This window comes from Nicotiana tabacum, chromosome 6 (genome assembly GCF_000715075.1).
Source record: "Nicotiana tabacum cultivar K326 chromosome 6, ASM71507v2, whole genome shotgun sequence".
Classification (NCBI taxonomy): Eukaryota; Viridiplantae; Streptophyta; class Magnoliopsida; order Solanales; family Solanaceae; genus Nicotiana; species Nicotiana tabacum.
The window spans coordinates 169,736,560-169,757,330 of NC_134085.1; the positions used below are offsets into that span (position 1 = coordinate 169,736,560).

General features: G+C 38.6%; 2 protein-coding genes across 2 annotated transcripts; one reads left to right on the forward strand and one right to left on the reverse strand.

Annotated features, from left to right (window-relative positions):
* Positions 1-562: 562 nt before the first annotated feature.
* LOC142182177 (uncharacterized) lies at positions 563-3,733 on the forward strand. The gene is made up of 4 exons (XM_075256198.1): positions 563-2,099; positions 2,250-2,687; positions 3,132-3,232; positions 3,335-3,733. The coding sequence occupies exons 1-4, from the start codon at positions 563-565 to the stop codon at positions 3,731-3,733; spliced, it is 2,475 nt and encodes an 824-aa protein (XP_075112299.1).
* A 12,428-nt stretch (positions 3,734-16,161) lies between these two features.
* LOC107781766 (protein JOKA2) lies at positions 16,162-20,476 on the reverse strand. Its single transcript, XM_016602528.2, has 8 exons — positions 20,299-20,476; positions 20,065-20,175; positions 18,045-19,351; positions 17,837-17,960; positions 17,495-17,749; positions 17,233-17,382; positions 16,574-17,143; positions 16,162-16,459 (listed from the first exon to the last, which is right to left on the reverse strand). The coding sequence occupies exons 2-8, from the start codon at positions 20,092-20,094 to the stop codon at positions 16,364-16,366; spliced, it is 2,532 nt and encodes an 843-aa protein (XP_016458014.1). The 5' UTR covers positions 20,095-20,175; positions 20,299-20,476; the 3' UTR covers positions 16,162-16,363.
* Between the last annotated feature and the right edge of the window lie 295 nt (positions 20,477-20,771).

The following is a 20,771-nucleotide window of genomic DNA, read 5'->3' on the forward strand; positions in this document are numbered from 1 at the left end:
GTATTCATGCCCACAGGGTCGAATAGACAGAGTGGTGTGCCTCCTCAGTAGGACCCCCAGGATCAGCGTTGGGTTTCGCACTCCACTTCTTCGGAGTTGCTGACTTTGAGTCCATAGGTACTATTACAGATGTATATGTGTGGTTTTGGGCATGTCGGGGGCTTTGTCCCGCCCTGTTGAGATTGTCTTACACTCTTAGAGGCTTGCAGACTAGCGGTCATTGTATATATATATATATGTCGTGTTGGGCTCTTCTACCTGCAGGTTATTATATTTCGGATCATATCTCATGGTTGGTTCGCTCGGGCCTTCGGGCATCGGGTGCCAGCCACACCTCACAAGGTTGGGGTGTGACAAACTTGGTATCAGAGCAGGTCAGTCCTAGGGAGTCTACAAGCCGTGTCTAGTAGAGTCTTGTTTATGGTGTGTTGTGCACCACACTTATAAACATGAGGCTATTGGGCATTTAGGATTATTACTTTCTTCTTGATCTAGATCGTGCAATAGAGCCTAATCATAAGTGTTCATTCCTAATTCTTTTTTTTTGTTTACCTTCTCAGTGATGCCTAACACTAGGAGACAACAAGTGGCTATGAAATTTATTCAGAGGTTGGACGAGGAGGCGGGAGAGGGCACAAGTCAGGTGCCACCTGCTAATATAGATCAACATGAGCCACAGAATGAGGCTGATTCTCAGGCTTCCGGGGCAGTACCCCCACCACCCCCGGAAGGGCGTAGAGGAGCTAACATACCTCCAGTCCCTCTCCAAGTTGTTCCTGATCAGGACCTAGACATGCGGAGTGTTGTACAATTGCTGACTCGAATAGTGGCCTCCCAGGCCCAACACCAGACCTTCGGTATTGCTGATAGGTCCGTGAGTGCGAGAGTTCGAGACTTTATCAACTTGGATCCTCCAGTATTTACAGGGGTTGATCCTAATGCTGACCCACAGGATTTTCTGGATCTTATGCAACGGACCTTACAAATTATACATGCCACGGATGTTGAGTCAGTGGAGTTTACTTCTTATAGACTACGTGATGTTGCTGTGACATGGTATGAGACTTGGAAGCAAACTCGGGGGCCTAATGTGCCACCAGTGACATGGAAGGAGTTCTCTGAGGCATTTTTTCAGCAATATTTGCCAATCGAGCTTCGAAGAGCCCGACGAGATAGGTTCTTACACTTAGAACAGGGTAATATGAGCGTTCGGGAATATAGCATGCAGTTCAACTCTTTGGCTAGGTATGCTCCTACGATTGTTGCTGATATGAGTGATCGGGTACACCAGTTTGTTAGTGGTTTGGGGGCACACTTGATAAATGAGTGCACTACAGCTTCTCTAAACCAAGGAATGGATATTGCCCGTATTCAAGCATATGCACAGGGTCTAGAGGATCGCAAGAGGCAACAACGATCCAATCGAGAGCATGATAGAGGGCAGCAGAAGAGGGCGCGGTTCGCAGGTAACATAGGGGAGTTTCGAGGTGGATTTAGGCCACAGTTTCCCCGACGTCAGTCTTATCCGGCAGCCAGTGCACCGCCACAGTTTCAGGGACAGCGCCAGGATCGGACCACTTATTCTGGTCCAGGTCAGAGTTCACGGACCCTAGGTCCACAGTTTAGAGGCGAGTTCAGTCAGATGAGGCCTCAGTTTCCTAGATGTGATCGATGTGGCCGAAATCATTTTGGACCATGTCGCCAGGGTTCTGATACATGTTATACATGTGGACAGCCAGGTCATATTATGAGACATTGTCCGATGACAGGTGGAGGGGGTACGGCATCTGCAGGGGCTTCTTCTTCTTCGGTACGTCCTCCTAGACAGAGTATGCAGACATCAGCTGGCAGGGGTAGGGGAAGATTTGGAGCTTCTGGTTCAGGAGGTCAGCAAAATCGCATATATGCTTTATCGAGTCGTCAGGATTTAGAGTCATCTCCGGACGTGGTTACAGGTATACTATCTGTCTTTTCTATCGATATGTATGCCTTGATAGATCCTGGTTCTACATTGTCGTATATCTCCCCCTTCGTTGCTAGTAAATGGGATAGAGAGCCTGAATTGTTGCAACAGTCCTTTGAGGTATCTACGCCAATGGGTGAGTCTGTTGTAGTTAGATGGGTATATCGAAGTTGTGACGTGAAGATTCATGACCGCCATACGTTAGCAGATTTGCATGAGCTAGAAATGGTCGATTTTGATATCATTATGGGTATGGATTGGTTGGCTTCTTGTTATGCTAATGTAGATTGCTGGACAAAGATTGTTCGTTTTAATTTTCCAAGTGAGCCTATTATTGAATGGAAAGGTGATGCTTCAACGCCTAAGGGAAAGTTTATTTCTTACCTTAAAGCTCGAATGATGATTTTAAAAGGGTACATCTATCATTTGGTACGAGTGCATGATATGGAGGTGAAATCTCCAACCCTTCAATCGGTTCCCGTCGTGAATGAATTTCCTGATGTATTTCCTGATGAACTTCCTGGTCTTCCTCCAGAAAAAGAAATCGACTTTGCTATTGATATGCTTCCAGACACTCAACCAATATCTATTCCTCCATACAAAATGGCTCCTGCTGAGTTAAAAGAATTGAAAGCCCAATTGAAGGATCTTTTGAATAAGGGCTTTATCAGGCCCAGCACATCTCCCTGGGGTGAACCAGTGTTGTTTGTTCGTAAGAAGGATGGTTCGTTAAGAATGTGTATTGACTATCGCCAGCTCAACAAAGTGACTATCAAGAACAAGTACCCTTTACCCAGAATTGATGATTTGTTTGATCAGTTGCAAGGTGCCAAATATTTCTCAAAGATTGACCTTCGATCCGGCTATCACCAATTGCGAGTTAAGGAGAGAGATATTCCGAAAACGGCTTTCCGGACTAGATATGGCCATTATGAATTTCTTGTGATGTCTTTTGGTCTTACTAATGCGCCAGCAGCTTTTATGGATTTAATGAATCGGGTTTTCAAGCCATTTCTAGATATATTTGTAATTGTTTTCATTGATGATATTCTGGTATATTCTCAATCAGAAGCAGAACATGAGGATCATTTGCGTGTGGTGTTGCAGACTTTGAAAAATCAGAAATTATATGCTAAATTCTCCAAATGTGAATTTTGGTTGAATTCAGTGGCTTTCCTTGGGCATATCGTTTCCGATAAAGGTATTAAGGTAGATGGTCAGAAAATTGAAGCAGTACAAAACTGGCCTAGACCTACAACTCCTACGAAAGTTCGTAGTTTCTTGGGCTTAGCTGGTTATTATCGGAGATTTGTTGAGAACTTCTCTTCTATTGCTGCTCCCATGACAAAATTGACACACAAAGCCGTTAAGTTCCAATGGTCTGATGCATGTGAAAGGAGCTTTCATGAGTTGAAGAAACGCTTAACATCAGCACCTGTTCTAGCACTTCCGGAAGGATCTGAAGGTTATGTGGTATATTGTGATGCATCCAGGGTTGGATTGGGATGTGTTCTAATACAGTATGGAAAAGTTATTGCATATGCTTCGAGGCAGTTGCGGAAGCACGAATACAATTATCCGACTCACGATATTGAGTTAGCAGCCGTTATATTTGCCTTAAAAATATGGCGTCATTATCTTTATGGTGTTCATGTGGATATCTATACAGATCACAAAAGTTTACAATATATATTTAAGCAGAAAGACTTGAACTTGAGACAAAGAAGATGGCTTGAATTGCTGAAGGACTATGATGTGGATATTTTGTAACATCCGGGAAAAGCGAATGTGGTAGCTGATGCATTGAGTCGTAAATCCATGGGCAGCTTGAAGCATGTAGAAGCTGGGAAATTAGAAATGACTAAAGAGATATATCAATTGGCTAACCTGAGTGTACGGCTACATGATACAGGTGACCAGGGTGTAGTAGTCCAAAATATTGCGGGGTCATCACTGGTAGCTGAGGTAGAAATGCGTCAATTTGAGGATCCGGAGTTAGTCAAAATTAAAGAGAGTATCCCTTTTCAGAAGAAGCAGTTGTTCGAGCAATCTGATGATGGAATTCTAAAATATAAAGGCCGATGGTGTGTACCTAATGTTGGGGAGCTTCGTAAGCAAATTATGACAGAGATGCACCAGTCTCGGTACTCAGTTCATCCTGGTTCAACCAAAATGTATCATGATCTTCGTCAGCTATACTGGTGGAACGGCATGAAGAAAGATATAGCCACATTTGTGGCTCAGTGTCCCAACTGCCAGCAGGTTAAAGCTGAACACCGGAAACCTGGAGGGCTACTTCAAAATATTGAGATTCCAGCTTGGAAATGGGAATCGATTAATATGGATTTTATTACAGGATTGCCCAATTCTCGCCGTAAGTTCAATTCTATTTGGGTCATTGTGGATAGGCTGACGAAATCAGCTCACTTTCTCCTAGTTAGGACCACCTATTCAGCTGAAGACTATGCGAGCCTGTATATCAAGGAAATAGTTCGGCTACATAGAGTTACGTTTTCTATTATATCTGATAGAGGTGCCCAATTTACAGCTAATTTCTGGAGGTCTTTTCAAGAAGGTTTGGGTACTCTTGTTAACCTTAGTACAACATTTCATCCGCAGACCGACGGACAAGCCGAACGCACTATTCAGACAATTAAAGATATGTTGCGAGCTTGTGTCTTAGACTTCAAGGGAAGTTGGGAAGATCATTTACCGCTTATTGAGTTTGCCTACAATAACAGTTATCATGCCGGTATTCAGGTGGCACCTTATGAGGCACTATATAGGAGGAAATGCAGATCTCCTATTGGCTGGTTTGATGTTGGTGAGACAAAGTTGCTAGGACCTGAATTGGTACAGCAAGCTGTAGAAAAGGTAAAGTTGATCCAGGAAAGGTTGCGTACAGCTCAAAGTCGACAGAAATCATATTCAGATAACCGACGTCGAGACTTGGAATTTGCTGTGGGAGACTGGGTATTCTTGAAAGTGTCGCCTATGAAGGGTGTAATGAGATTTGGTAAGAAAGGAAAACTCAGCCCTAGATATGTTGGGCCATATCAGATTGTTCAGAGAATTGGGCGAGTAGCCTACAAACTTGACCTGCCACCAGAATTAGAAGCAATCCATCCGGTATTTCACATTTCCATGCTTCGGAAATTCTTAGGTGATCCTTCTTGCATCAGCCCTATCGAGGATATTGAAGTTTCCGAGAACTTGTCATATGAAGAAATACCTATTGCCATTCTTGACCGTCAAATCCGTAAGCTACGGACTAAAGAGGTAGCCTCAGTAAAAGTACTTTGGAGGAGCAATAATGTAGAGGAAATGACATGGGAGGCCGAGGAGGACATGAAGTCCAGATACCCTCATTTATTTGAGTCTTCAGGTGATATGCCTGAGACAAACATGGCAGGTGTTGCACATATATCAACCAGTGACAGTTAAGGTAATTAAGTTATGGCTAACCTTCTTATTATCATTATTGTATAAGTAAATGGTCGGGTGAGGCCAAGTTGATGTTATTATTATGATGTGTAGCCCTGTGTGGCCTTAGATATGTATGTTTGGGCTGATGGCAGGTTTTGGATATTCATATTTATAGGGGAAACTCTGGCGAATTTTTTTTTAAAAAAATAAAAATTCAGAAGTTAGGTTAACCGTTAACATTCGAGGACGAATGTTCTTAAGGAGGGGAGAATGTTACACCTTGTGTATTCGGCGTTATCATGCTGTAAATGGGATAATTCGGTAGGAAGATAATTTCTATGAGATATTTAAATGATGCGATATTTATACGTTAAGATTGGAAGTCATTTGAGTTGTGATTAAAAATTCGACAAAGATCGCGCGCAAGTTACGGGTTTAAATTTCACTGAAATTTGGATAAAATGTTGATGACCTTTTCTCTCAATATACTGGTAGTTATGGTGTGTTCTACCTACCGAATCGAAGGTCTATGAGTCTAGTTTCCAACGCAACAAACCGTTTGTTAATACGACTTCAGAGTAGAGAGATATTAACATTTTCATACAGGGGTGCACACTGTTACGGGAACAGTGTGCCTAGTCGGGTTTAGTCAAAATTTCTTTATTTAAGTCAATTTTTAAAACAGAACCCCTACGTTTTATCCTCTCCAAAACAGAACCAAAAACCTAGGGATTTCCTCTCAAACTTCTCCCATCCATCTAGCCAAGCATAACAACAATTTAGTCATCCTCAAGATGGAGAACATCATGGTAGCTTCGGAATCGTGAATTCTTCGGTGTTTCATTTTTCATAGCAAGACTCCGTCTTGTAATTTTGAATTTTGAGTAATTCTGGTCACATAAGGTATGATTTAACTTCCTCTTTGATCTTTGTAAACTTCTACCGTAAGAATTCTTAAGAAATAGTTGAAACCTCTATAGAAATATTCTTGATTTTTTTAGAAACCTCTCTTAATATGGCTTGATTGTTGGGGCTGTTCTATATGATTTTATTGTGTTGTTTGGATCTGTGAAGACATGGATGGAATTCTGTTGATGAGGAGATGTAGTAAAGTAAAATTTTGTGGTGTGTTGGGGGGAAATTAATCTACAAAAGAGTCTACAAATTCATGGCCACAAGTTGTTCGCGTAAATGTCTAAATGAAGAATTATTTAAACTATGAGCTTGAATTTGATTTTGAATGGTTTGTATTATGTAGGAAATCATTCCTAAGGCTTTTGAGGTTTTGGAAACAGTATATAACTCCATCGACAAGGTATGTAGGGCTTTCGCTATACTTTTCGGCATGACTAGAATTCGAATAAACGTTTATCGAATTGTCTCGTCGGATTCGAGTTATTTCACCTTCAACTTATAAAGATGCTTAGACCTGATCTTTTCTCATAGATTGCTTACTCTAGAGGATATCTATGAATTCTCGGATTTCCTTGTTCCTTGCTTAAAAAGAACTAGAGCCTTTTACTCGTTCTCCTTTCGACGTTCATATAAATCATGAATAAGTAACATTTACTTCAAAGGTACTCATAATACACAACTCTCATGTTCTTAGTACTTGTTGGCTCGTAGTTGAAAATTAAATATTTTTAGCCACAACCATGATAGTCGGGGAAGAATGATGATAGGCCACTTCGACTCTTCTTAGAATACGTCTTTTAAGGTTGGTTTCGCATTGCACCTATATAATTTATGATCTAGTATATGTATGTATTTACTTTCATTACCGAGCCGCATTATAGACGGCCGGGTATGACACATATTGTGTAACCACTGATCAGTTGGGATTACCGAGCTTCACGTGGCCGGGTACGATTCTACCGAGCCTTTATTATGGCCGGGTATGTTATGGATATTATAGCCCCACAGAGGGATTTATTATTATATAATGTGATATATTATAAGTAGCGATAGTGAACGACGGTGTCACGAGCATACATTTATATCCATGTTGAATTTTAGTTTCCTACCGAGGCTAGTTTCAGAATTTAAATTATCTCTATGTCTCTTCTCTTGTTAATTACATTTTTCATGTTACACTTGTCGCCCTACATATTCAGTACATATTTCGTACTGACGCATTTTTATGCGCTGTGTTCATGCCCACAGGTTCGAATAGACAGAGTGGTGTGCCTCCTCAGTAGGACCCCCAGGATCAGCGTTGGGTTTCGCACTCCACTTCTTCGGAGTTGCTGACTTTGAGTCCATAGGTACTATTACAGATGTATATGTGTGGTTTTGGGCATGTCGGGGGCTTTGTCCCGCCCTGTTGAGATTGTCTTACACTCTTAGAGGCTTGCAGACTAGCGGTCATTGTATATATATATTTTTCGTATCGCCCTATCGGCCTTCTGGATAGCTGTTATACTGTTGTTACAGCCTTGTTGGCCTAGTTTATATATATATATCGTGTTGGGCTCTTCTACCTGCAGGTTATTATATTTCGGATCATATCTCATGGTTGGTTCGCTCGGGCCTTCGGGCATCGGGTGCCAGCCACACCTCACAAGGTTGGGGTGTGACAAACTTGGTATCAGAGCAGGTCAGTCCTAGGGAGTCTACAAGCCGTGTCTAGTAGAGTCTTGTTTATGGTGTGTTGTGCACCACACTTATAAACATGAGGCTATTGGGCATTTAGGATTATTACTTTCTTCTTGATCTAGATCGTGCAATAGAGCCTAATCATAAGTGTTCATTCCTAATTCTTTTTTTTTGTTTACCTTCTCAGTGATGCCTAACACTAGGAGACAACAAGTGGCTATGAAATTTATTCAGAGGTTGGACGAGGAGGCGGGAGAGGGCACAAGTCAGGTGCCACCTGCTAATGTAGATCAACATGAGCCACAGAATGAGGCTGATTCTCAGGCTTCCGGGGCAGTACCCCCACCACCCCCGGAAGGGCGTAGAGGAGCTAACATACCTCCAGTCCCTCTCCCAGTTGTTCCTGATCAGGACCTAGACATGCGGAGTGATGTACAATTACTGACTCGAATAGTGGCCTCCCAAGCCCAACACCAGACATATATATATATATATATATATGTCGTGTTGGGCTCTTCTACCTGCAGGTTATTATATTTCGGATCATATCTCATGGTTGGTTCGCTCGGGCCTTCGGGCATCGGGTGCCAGCCACACCTCACAAGGTTGGGGTGTGACAGAATCTTTTATTTTTTAGTTTTTGGCATTTTTTTTAATTTTCAATGTTTTTTTTTTGTGGTTAATTAAAATTTGTTAACCACCAAACCTTAATTTTTCTTGTCTTTTTCCTTTGTCCTCTTGTTTGTTTTTTTAATACTATTTTCGTTAATATAATATAAATATAAGATACAATATGTTTATTTAATCATTTCATTCTTAAAAAAGAATACCTATCATAACTGAATTATAAATAAAATTTAATTAAAAATACCTATAATAATGTTTATTATTCGCAAATAAGATCAGATACAAAGCTTGTACTAAATATAGAATTATTATTTCAACTTAAAGTTAATGTGTAAGATACAAAACAAAATTTTAATTGATTCTTTTTCAAAAAAGGATACCTACCATAATTGAATTATACATAATATTTAATAAAGATACCAAAACTCATAAATAAAAAATGTTTATTTAATTATTTCTTTGCTTAATGAAAATTGCATCCCTCTTTGTGTATGTCCAACATATTCTCAAAAAGAGAATATTTTTAGTTTAAAAAATAATAAATTATACACAAAATTTAATTAAAAATACTTATAGTAATGTATATGATACCTATATTAATGTATATTGTTCGCAAATAAGGTCAGATACAAAGTTTGTGCTAAATATAGAATTATTATTTCAACTTGAAATTAATGTGTAAGATACAAAACGAAATTTTAATTGATTCTTTCTCAAAAAGGATACCTACCATAACTGAATTATACACAAATTTAAGTAAAGATAACAAAACGAAATTTTAATTGATTCTTTTTCACTCATTGTGTATGTCCAACATATTCTCAAAAGAGAACATTTTTAGTTTAAAAAAGAATAAATTATACACAAAATTTAATTAAAAATACTTATAGTAATGTATATGATACCTATATTAATGTATATTGTTCGCAAATAAGGTCAGATACAAAGTTTGTGCTAAATATAGAATTATTATTTCAACTTAAAATTAATGTGTAAGATACAAAACGAAATTTTAATTGATTCTTTCTCAAAAAAGGATACCTACCATAACTGAATTATACACAAGTTTAAGTAAAGATACCTATAGCTATAATATATTTGTTTGCTTAATGAAATTGCATCCCTCTTTGTGTACGTCCAACATATTCTCAAAAAGAGAACATTTTTAGTTTAAAAAAGAATAAATTATACACAAAATTTAATTAAAAATACTTATATTAATGTATATGATACCTATATTAATGTATATTGTTAGCAAATAAGGTCAGATACAAAGCTTGTACTAAATATAAAATTATTATTTCAACTTAAAATTAATGTGTAAGATACAAAACGAAATTTTAGTTGATTCTTTCTCAAAAAATGATACCTACCATAACTGAAATATACACAAATTTAAGTAAAGACATCTATAGCTATAATATATTTGTTTGCTTAATGAAAGTTGTATCCCTCTTTGTGTACGTCCAACAGATTCTCAAAAAGAAAACATTTTTAGTTTAAATGTTCCAATAATTGTTTTTGATTTATTAAAGAATGAAATTCAATTTACAAAAAATCTTGGACTACTACTTTCATTAAATATTTTTCCATTTATAATCCAAATTTTTTGTGTTGTCTTAAAATTGCCAAATGACTTCATTTTAGTTTGTCACTTGGCTTAACCGCATTGCAAACTACTCTCCTTTTAATATAATATAAATTAGGCAAAATTGTGAAAATACAAATAAAATATTGTTTTTGTCGTCTCCGATACATGCTTTAACATAGTCGCCCCTCCATTTACAAAAAAACACCAAACCAAAATTTATCAAGATCTAACAACAATATAAAGACGATTCGTCGACAACACCTTGAGAATATCAACTATCAGTTATATCACCCACTGACCGATCACAAAACGCCCTTTTCTTCCCCTAGCTTCTTTCTAAGTCGCTTATCACATGTGTTTCCGAAAATCAAGAATCAAAATGCTTAGTATGCATCCAACCTTGGAGTATCTATCCCCACGAGTAACGGTAGTTAATTTCGATCGGCAGTGTTTATTCCTATGACCATGAGATATTTTCTCGGATCTTCACGTCTTCGGTAATGGGAGAGCCACTCAGTATGGATTTGTTGTTTGGCTTGTGAATTGTGCAAAGATTGAGAAATACATACAATCATGTCATTAACTTGCACATTAAATTTTTGGAGGTTAAGAATATAAAAGGCATAAAAACGCAAGAATATTAATACAAATAGAAATTATGATAATGAATTGGAAAACTCATAGACTTCATTCTCTTAAATGTCTTTCCCTTTTAATTGAGCAATCAATCTAGACTTGTTGACTTTTTAATAGTCTTTTCATTTTGCAGCAAATATTTGAGGGGAATATAAGAGAAAAATGCCAAAATTTGACCAAAAAGATAAATACCAATGCTGGCCAAAGAGAGATGCCATTTCACTTTTCTATTCCCCTCTTTTCTATATATATATAGATGGTATAACAAATAGTTCACCATTATCTATAGCTTATTATGTGACGTGAAGTCCTAATGCTCTTAATGGGGGCCTTGTAAGTATCTAGGAACAGATGTTATATGTTCAAAGATTTCCCACTTAAAAAACAGTAGACTCAGTTGATATTATTCTTTAATAGTTCTATTACAAGATGTGTTTCACATGTTTATCCTTTGGGCATTTGAAAGAGGAGAATGATCCACTCATCATCGGGAAGTTTGTGAAAAATGTTACTCCTATAGAAACGTATGTTGAGGGCAGGATAGATGTCTCAGCCGAATCTGTTGTTTACATTAATACGAGCAAGATTTTACTCTATTCTGTCTTGTAAAATTTGTTGTGCATCTCCTCTTCACGTGTTCAAACCATCTAAGTCGACAAAACGCGGGAAGCGAGACATAGATGGTTCGGACATGTAAAGAGGAGAGGCATATAGATGCCCCAGAAAGAAGGTGTGAGAGGTTGGCCTTGGAGAGTCTGAGGATAGGTAGAGGTATGCGGAAGAAGTATTGAGAAGAGATGATTAAGCTAGACATGGCGTTGCTCCAACTTACTGAAGGCATGACCCTTGATAGGAAGGTGTGGAGGTCGAAGATTAGAGTAGAAAGTTAGGTAGCCGAATGTTTTCCTTGTTCACGCCGGTAGTATTAGTACGTACTCTTGTATTTTATTGGTCTTAGGTTTCTATTACTACTAGTTATTTCTTTCATTTCGGTCATTTTACTATCTTGTTGTTATTAATGCTTCTTTTCCATAGCTTCTCACTGGTGTTTCTTACCATTTTTCTTTTCAATGTTATGCTTATGCTTTTCTGAGCCGAGGATCAACTGGAAACAACCTTTTTATCTCCACAATATAGGGATAAGATTTGTGTACACACTACTCTATATCGGATTACACTTAAGTATATTGTTGTAGTTGCGAACACAATAAGCACAAATGGTGGATCAAATGTCAATGTCAACCAAAGGTGTTCTGGGAGTAGAGAATAACTAGACATTGAAGTCATTATAGGTATGTAACGTACTTGTTTTTAACTTAGTAATAAATTTTGGCGTACTCCAAACACCCTTTTTTCTTCTCAGGCAAGCTTAAACACTTGCCTACCTTCTAACTTCCCAATGACATAATCATATAAACATTTTCTAATCCGTTAGCATTTAAGTACGGTACTACTTGCGCTCTTTTTGCTCCGGGATCGGGGCAAGAGTAGCAACACCACCTGCCAAATCTAGATGGCTTAAAATCACGTAAAACTAGTTAACATGATTAATCATGTTTGATATTTGACGGTTCAGAAGAAATATTAACCAGAGATATTTTATTAAAACTGCTTGGTGCTTGCCAATGTCACTAAAAGAGAGCCTTAAATTTTAGATTTCAGATGAGAGTCACTCTCTCTTTAACTAAGGCTGCTCGGTGGGCCGGGCCTGAACCGGACCGGACCGGGCCCGCGGTCCTAACGGGCCTGGTGGGCCGGTCCTGGTGGTCCTGGGAAGCCCGTGACGGGCCGGTCTTCTAGTTTGAGCCCACGATCCCGGGACTGTTTAGCCCGGGACCGTCAGGCGGGCCTGGGCCGGTCCTGGCGGGCCTAACGGCTATTTTTTTTTTTAAAAAAAAAATTAAAATTCTCCAACGGCCATATTTAAAATCTAACCGTTTGGGCTGAAAATATGACCGTTTTTAAGTTTAAAAAATGGTCATTTGGCCCCCAAACTTTATTTTAACCCCAAACTTTATATAATTACACTTTTCCTCATTTCTCAACTATAAATACCCCCTCATTCTTTCATTTTTATTCACTCATTCATCAATATCTCTCAATCTCTCTACTACAATTACTTAATTTATTGTTGAAATTTCGTGAAAAATTGTGAAGTTGTTGAATTGAAGTTTTCAAGTGTTCAACGATTTTCAATTTTCAAGAAGTTGTTCGGCAATCCAGTAAACTCGTTTCAACTCTTACGTTTTAAGAATATATTTTTGTGTGGTTTAGTTTGCATAATTATAATTAATATGGCATTTACTTTGAAAAAAATGTTTGGTAAAGGAAAAGATAAAACCGGTGAAAGTAGTAGCCAACCAACTACCCTTCCCCCGGCTCCCCGACCTAGAAAAGATAAGCAAGTTGAAAGTAGTCGCCAACCTAGACGTCCTCCTCCTTCCGTAATTCTTGATAGTGATCACCCTTGTTTTCAATTTACCGATAGTGAATTTTACCATAATGTTGCACCAGGTGAAAGATTAGATGATGAAATTATGAATGCTCTTTATCCTAATGAAACCATCTTAGAAAATAATGAGGAAAATGAGGATGATGATGAAACCCAAGCACCGGATTTAGATGATACACCTACTAGTCCTCTTAATAACCCAACTGATGCACCGGTCGACCCACCTGTAGAAACTCCTACTTTTAATAGAGAACCTGCTAAACGCCTAGAAACATCATTAGTTTGGAATTTTTTTACTCAAGTAAGAGAACAAAATAAGGCTAAGTGTAAAACTTGTGGGAAATTAATGGTGCATAAATATACTGGAGACCGTAGCGGCACGGGTAGTTTGACTAGGCACATAAAAACACACCCTAGAGATAAGGCTAGATTTTTTCAAATGAAAGCGCAACTAGAGGGGACAAGTGTAGATTCTGTGGTTAACCCTAGTACAGGTTCAAATCAAGTTCAACCAGGAATTAACACTGTCACCGGAGGTATTTTATATTACGATCCAAATAGAGATCGTGAAGAATTAGCAAAGATGATTACTGTTATGTGTTTACCTTATACTTTTGCATCTAATCCTAATTGGGTTCATTATATTAGAAGAGTTTTTAATCCTACTTATAAAGGTTGGCCTCGCGCAACAGTTAAGAGTGATATTTATAAATTCAAACATGAATATGAACAATATTTGCGGTATTTATTTACTCATATACCTAATCGGATTTCTATTACTACTGATATTGGTAGAAGTGGTAATGATTGTGATTATCTAACTGTTACAAGTCATTGGATAGATGAGGAATGGATAATGCAAAAACGCATAATTGCATATAGAATAATTAATTCGCGTCACACAGGTAAGTTTATAGCTAACATTGTTGCAGCTATTTGTCGATATTTTTACTTTAGCGATAAAATAATGGCAATTTCAATGGATAATGCTTCTAGTAACACTAGTGCTATAGGCATGCTTACAACAACACTAAATCCTGCATTTACTAATATTTTTCATGTTAGATGTATTTGTCATATTTATCATTTAATTGTCGGTGATGGTATGCGAATATTAAACATAGAAATTGAAAAGGTTAGAATGGCTCTTAATTGGCTTTTTTATTCAAACCGTAGAAGTAGACTTAGAGAGTATTTTAAAAAATGTGATGAATATGACCTTAGAGAAAGAAAGGTTCCTAAACCTTGCCCGACTAGATGGAATTATATGTACGAAAGTTTAGTAGTAGCATATGAATATAGAAACTCAATTAATGCAACGTTTAATTCTCGGGTAGGTGGTGAGGATGATGATAAAATGCTTAGTACTCAAGATTGGACGAATGTTAAAATTCTTTTAGATTTTTTAGAACATTTTCAAAATGCTACAAATGCATTTTCTGGGCAATATTATCCTACTATTTCAAACTGTTTAGTTTATATTGCAGCACTATCTGATTTGTTTGTTGAATTTAGTGAGGGTGGGGACATTTATGAACTTGCTATAAATGAAATGAAACAAAAGTTTAAAAAATATTTTTTCCTATCCCTCCTATTTATGGTCTTGCTGCAATGCTAAATCCTACAATGAAATTGGGAGGTCCTCATTTTTGGTATTCAAATATTTATAAGGCTTTAGATCTTTCAAATGAGGAAATTGCTACACTTGCAGATGCAAAAGCTTCAATTAAGATTAATGCTCAAACAGTTTATAATGCTTATCAACTTGCCTTAGAGCATGCTAGGCCAACTATTCCAACCCCTACTTCGTCTAGCTCACAATCGTCTAAAAGAGTTGCGGGCTTAAAAGCTCTTAAATCTTGGACGGAGTTCAGGGGTCCTCAAGGTGAAAATTATGATAAAACTTCACATCTAAATGAGCTTCAAGTTTATTTGTCTCAGGGACTTGAAAAGGAGAATCCAGACGGCTCTTTTGATCTTTTGGAATGGTGGAAGGCAAGGGAAAAACATTTTCCTGTTCTTGCAAGGATGGCTCGGGATATTTTATTAATTCAAGCTTCAACTGTTGCATCAGAGAGCGCTTTCAGTCAAGCAAGACTGCAAATAGGTGATCATAGAGCGTCTATGAGGGATAGCTTGGAAAAATCAGTATTGTTTAGAGATTGAATCCGCTCGGAAAGAAGAAACTTTGGAATTGCAGAATATATATACATAAGATACAATATATATACTACAAGAAAATATATTATGCGAAAATATATATACATAAGATACAATATATATACTACAAGAAAATATATTATGCGAATATATATACATAAGATACAATATATATACTACAAGAAAATATATTATGCGAATATATATACATAAGATACAATATATATACTACAAGACAATATATTATGCGAATATATATACATAAGATACAATATATATACTACAAGACAATATATTATGCGAATATATATACATAAGATACAATATATATACTACAAGACAATATATTATGCATGACAATTTAGTGTTTTACTATTGTTTTGTTATTTTCTTTTTCGTCAAGCACTTTAATAATTAGATCTACATATATACTACATATATATTTTTAATATAGCCATGATACTACAAGAAATTGCCTTAAAAAAAAAAAAAGTCCGCCGCTAGGCCCGCGAAGCCCACGAGCCTGGCCCGTTAAGCACAGGACCATGTGGGCTTAGGCCCATCACGGGCCGGTTCCACCCATTGAGCCCACGAAAACCGGGACCGCCAGAGCCCAGGACCACGAAGCCCGGCCCGTTAGGCCCGCTAAGGCCCGGACCAGAATAGAGCATTATCTTTAACAAGAACGTAAATTTCTCTGGCCCCTTGCTATTACCAAGAAAAACATTCATATGCATTAAGCACTAAATATCACGTGTTTCGAGATACGACCACTACCATAGCATATATTACACAACTAGTTCAAGTAACCACTGTACTTGACAAAAAGTAACCAAAAGCTTGTTGTTGCATCCCACAAATTATTCAGAACCCAAACTATCCATCACCAGGTAGGACAAACAGTAAATCTCTCCTACTGCTCTCCAGCAATAAGATCCATGACAACACGCTTGATGCTTCCGTTGTTCTTCTTAAGCAGCTTCTTGTTCATTTCTTTGTCGGAGAAACCCTGCATTCACAAAATACCCATAGTCAACCTGGAATAATTCTTGCACAAGCAACAGAAGAGTGAAAAGAGAAGTTGAAACTTCCAGTTTTTCTTTGACCTCTAAAATTAACCTACCATCTCCTCCAGCTCTTCGAGGATAGGATCCCACTCAGCAACACCGCAGAGATCATCAACAGACTGCTCCAAGTCATACTCATTCTTCCTCAAGATTTCCTTGTTCAAATCCACCTGCTTGAACCCCATTTCCTCCAGCTCACGGAGGAGGGACACCTCAATTTCGTTCTTCCCTCTAACACCCTGGGGGGTTGCCTGCGTATCTACGGCAGCGGGTGGTACCACACAAGTAACTGCTGGTGCTTCCTCAGACAAATCAATAATTGGATATGAAATTGATGAACCGGGAGCAGAAGAACTTGACTTGTCACCAAACCCAACCAACAAGCTATCATTAGTAGGAAATATGGCCTCCTGCTCCTTGTTTTGGTTTACATCAGCCACTGAATCAACCAACTCTATCGTTGTGCTAGAACTCTTAGGCTCAGGAAGGACATTCCTTGGTCCTGGATTCACATTGATAATGTCAGATCCAGATGTGTCATCGCCGGCAGGAGGTAAATTCAAGTTTAACCCATGAAAGGCTTCGTGGACCAGCTCCTTTTTTGGAAGGTTTGATGAAGCATCGACCTGCATGCACAAGGAGGGAACATTCTTCACGTCAAAATTAGAAAAACATCATATCATCAAGAACACTGAGGCAAGCAAACCATTCTGACCTGGATAAGCACCCATACACGCTGGCCAAATTTCTGCCCTGAGGACGAAGCCATCCTCCAGTAGGATATGTACCTGCCAGGATGCTCAGGAGCAGTAAAATCAACTGCCACATCAAGCTCCTTGTCAACAGCCAAGCCAGCTGTAGTTATCTGCAATGCATATGACATCATGTCATGAAAACTCTCCAGATACTTAACTCAATAACTGTCACCAAGCAGGAATTACAAGCACAAGAAACGGATTTTTCTTAGAACTTCTCACCTCTAATTCAACAGAGAATCTATCACTTAACCTATCTCCCCCAATCCAAACAAGTTGAGTTCCTTGAGGCCAGACAAGGTTACCATTATTCCTCATTCTCCAGATCTTGGTAAATCGAGTCAAGGGGGCCATGATGGTTCCATCCAGGATATTGACATCCTGTATGAAGCGGCTGTCCAACTTTGGCCGACCTGGTTTCACCCCATAGCCTCGAGAGACTTGTGGAACAGTTGGGATACGAAACCTCGCAGCATGCTATGTATGACCACCCAAAAAAAGGAGTTAATAGAGGTGAAATAGAGAGAGAACACTATGAGAAGTTTGAAAAACAACTCCTTGTACCAGATCATGTAAACCCTTGAAAGACAAGGGATGCCGGTAAGTTAAAGGACGATCCATTCTGATGTAATCAGCATCATTTCCCATTTCAGCAAAGCATATGCTGCAGAGATCATAGTTCTCCTGTCTGCATCAACACAAGATATTGGCTGTATCAGTTAATGTCAGCTTAGTTAAAAACTACAAATAAAAACAATTACAGGGTCCTTACACTTTAGATATGAACCTAGGGCCAGTTATCGGATGAACACCACAACCATCACAACGAACACCCCTGTGGAAAATAGTCCCAGTCCCATCACTGTGATTATGACTCCTTTTATGTGGGACCTCAAGAGGAGGTGGGACAGGGTCGTTTGGCACCCCGGAAAATGGACACTCATTTGCAGGAACCTGAACTAGACGCGAAGCGTTCTTTGGTACCTGGGGAAATGGACACTCATTCGCAGGGACTGGAACTAGGTGTAAAGTAGGCATCTTGATAGAACTGCCACTGGAATCTGCATTACGGGAATCCCAGGTGCATTGTTTCAATTTGCCAAAACTTGAAGAGCCACCCACATCAACAGGCTTAGCTACAGAACGATTCTTGCTGGGCTTCTCCCCGGAAGGCTTTTCTGGTGGAGCAGGTGAGGCACTAATATATGAGAAGGCAAGAGGCTTTCCACCAGGACAAGCACCAAATTTCTTATCCTTCTCCTCCCCACTATTTACCAGCAATGTGGGAGCTTTAGGACCTTTGGATGACGATGGCGCAGTTTCAGTTCGATCAGCTTCCAAAGCTTTCGATTTAGATCTTAGCTTGACCCAGGCATCTAACGCATCATCCACATATTTGAATTCTGATTCTATAGCTTTAGCCATTTTCCCTGCATCATTCAGTGCTGTGTGGGGCTCGTTCTTGTTTATGGATGGCACCCCAGTTTTACCATTTGAATTACCTCCATCAGCAACCATAGTATTTTCATTAGATGCTCCACTAGGGAAGTTTGTTTCTTTGACAGGCTGAGACCCCGAAGGCTGATTCTGGTAGTAGGATAGCCCCATCTTAGAGATACCATCAACAACCTCAGCAAGGATTGGAGCAGAGGATGAGGCCCTTGAAGTCAGGTCAGAATAGAGCTTCATTACAGTTTCACGCAGAGGTTCTGGCACGGACTTGAGAGCATCAGAAACACTGGAATTCAAGTTAGGAAACGGAGGCTGAACCCGAGGTGATCGTAAGGGAGTAGAACTTCCACTAGATCTAGATGAAGGCCTGCTACTTCTTTCAGCAGCATTCAACCTCACAGATATTCGCAGGGGATTCAGGTCCTGCCTCATAACGTCCTGCAGATCCTCATCATCAACAAGTGTAACTACATCGCCATCCTCATCAACATATGTGAGTATGAGTTCTGCATCACGAGCAATGTTGAAAAGTTGAAAGATCTTGTCACTTAATCCATCCATGTTAAGATCAAGTTTCTCATTGATGACACGAGCATTGAATCGCCTGAGTGTCTCTTCATACTTGACCTACAAATCAAAAAGATGTTAAAGTAGGCCACACAAAAGAGTGGTGACCCCAGAACCCAAAACAGCAGCTCTGCCATTGCTCAGCAATATTGTTCCACAAGTTAAAAACATATACCACGATGTTCATTATGTTTTCGTGAAGAACAAACTACTATGATATATACAAATGTACACACTCTACCAAGTAGAAGGCACAAAAAGGCCAGAGATGTAGGAAAAAGTAAACCACAACAAGGGCACTCCTTCATGAAATTGAAAGCTCAACCAACCGCAAAACTTAAATTACCAATTTGGGAAGACAGAGATGTCCCAAAATGCTAGCTCAACTTAACAATAACAGCCGTATGAAACCCCAAATATTTTGCATGTCTCAGCGATGGAAAACTAAAGGTTGTTCTGAATGAGCAGACGGATAAGCACAAAAATTATGACGAGAACAGTATATCAATACAAAAAATACTTGCAGAAGTGGTAAAATATTGACTAATCACTGCTGTTCACAAAAAAAAAAGTCGCAAATCAGTCGATTCGCAGAAGAAATAACTTAAATTCAGCCGTTAAACAAAGATGACACCAAAGCCGAAATTAACAACGTATATAAACAAAAACAAAAAGAGATACAAGTTCATATCAACTCAAACATAAAGACGATAGGAAAGCCGATCAAAATAACATAAAATTGAAAAAAAAAATGAAAACTCAGAAAATCGAACCTTGATCACAATAGCAGACTCCATAGCCATAGGTAGGTAGAGTGAGATATCAGTAGACAATCGGTTAGAGAGTAGCGTTCCAGGTAAGCCGCAGAAATTCCAAGTACGAAACTACAATAAAAACAGATGAAAATAAAACCCTAACCCTAGAAATTCAGGAGAAACAACACGAACAATTCAACAAAGTAGAGCGATATAAACGGTGAAAGAAAAGATGAGATAATAATCAAGAACCAGATTTTCACGAAATAACTCCACGCGTATCCGTAAGCCGCGCTTCTCTCACTAAAACCTCAACGCTATGTGTGTTTTCGCAGGACTATCACTTTTATAGTCTTTTTTGGGGCGAGCTCAGATATCTTTTTTGCCTCTTTCTTTTATTATTTATTAAATTTTATTTTTTAAAATACTTCTATTTCTTGTTCCCAAAGAAATCAACAGCGCTAAGGAAACCAAAAAGTCTTCTGAGTCATTATCCGAACCGATAATAATCTGTTTGCAAGAGCACGATAAATAGAGTTGCACCCCCGTGTATTAACTTTTTGATTGGTTAGTTGTAGGGCATGTATCGGGTAAAACCGATAAATCGAACCGTTAATTATTTATTAGATTATCGATATCGATTTATTGGGTTAATGATTCGATAACGGTTTAGAATTTTTTTACTATTGGATTATCGGTTCGGGTCTTGGTTTGCCAATTTTGTT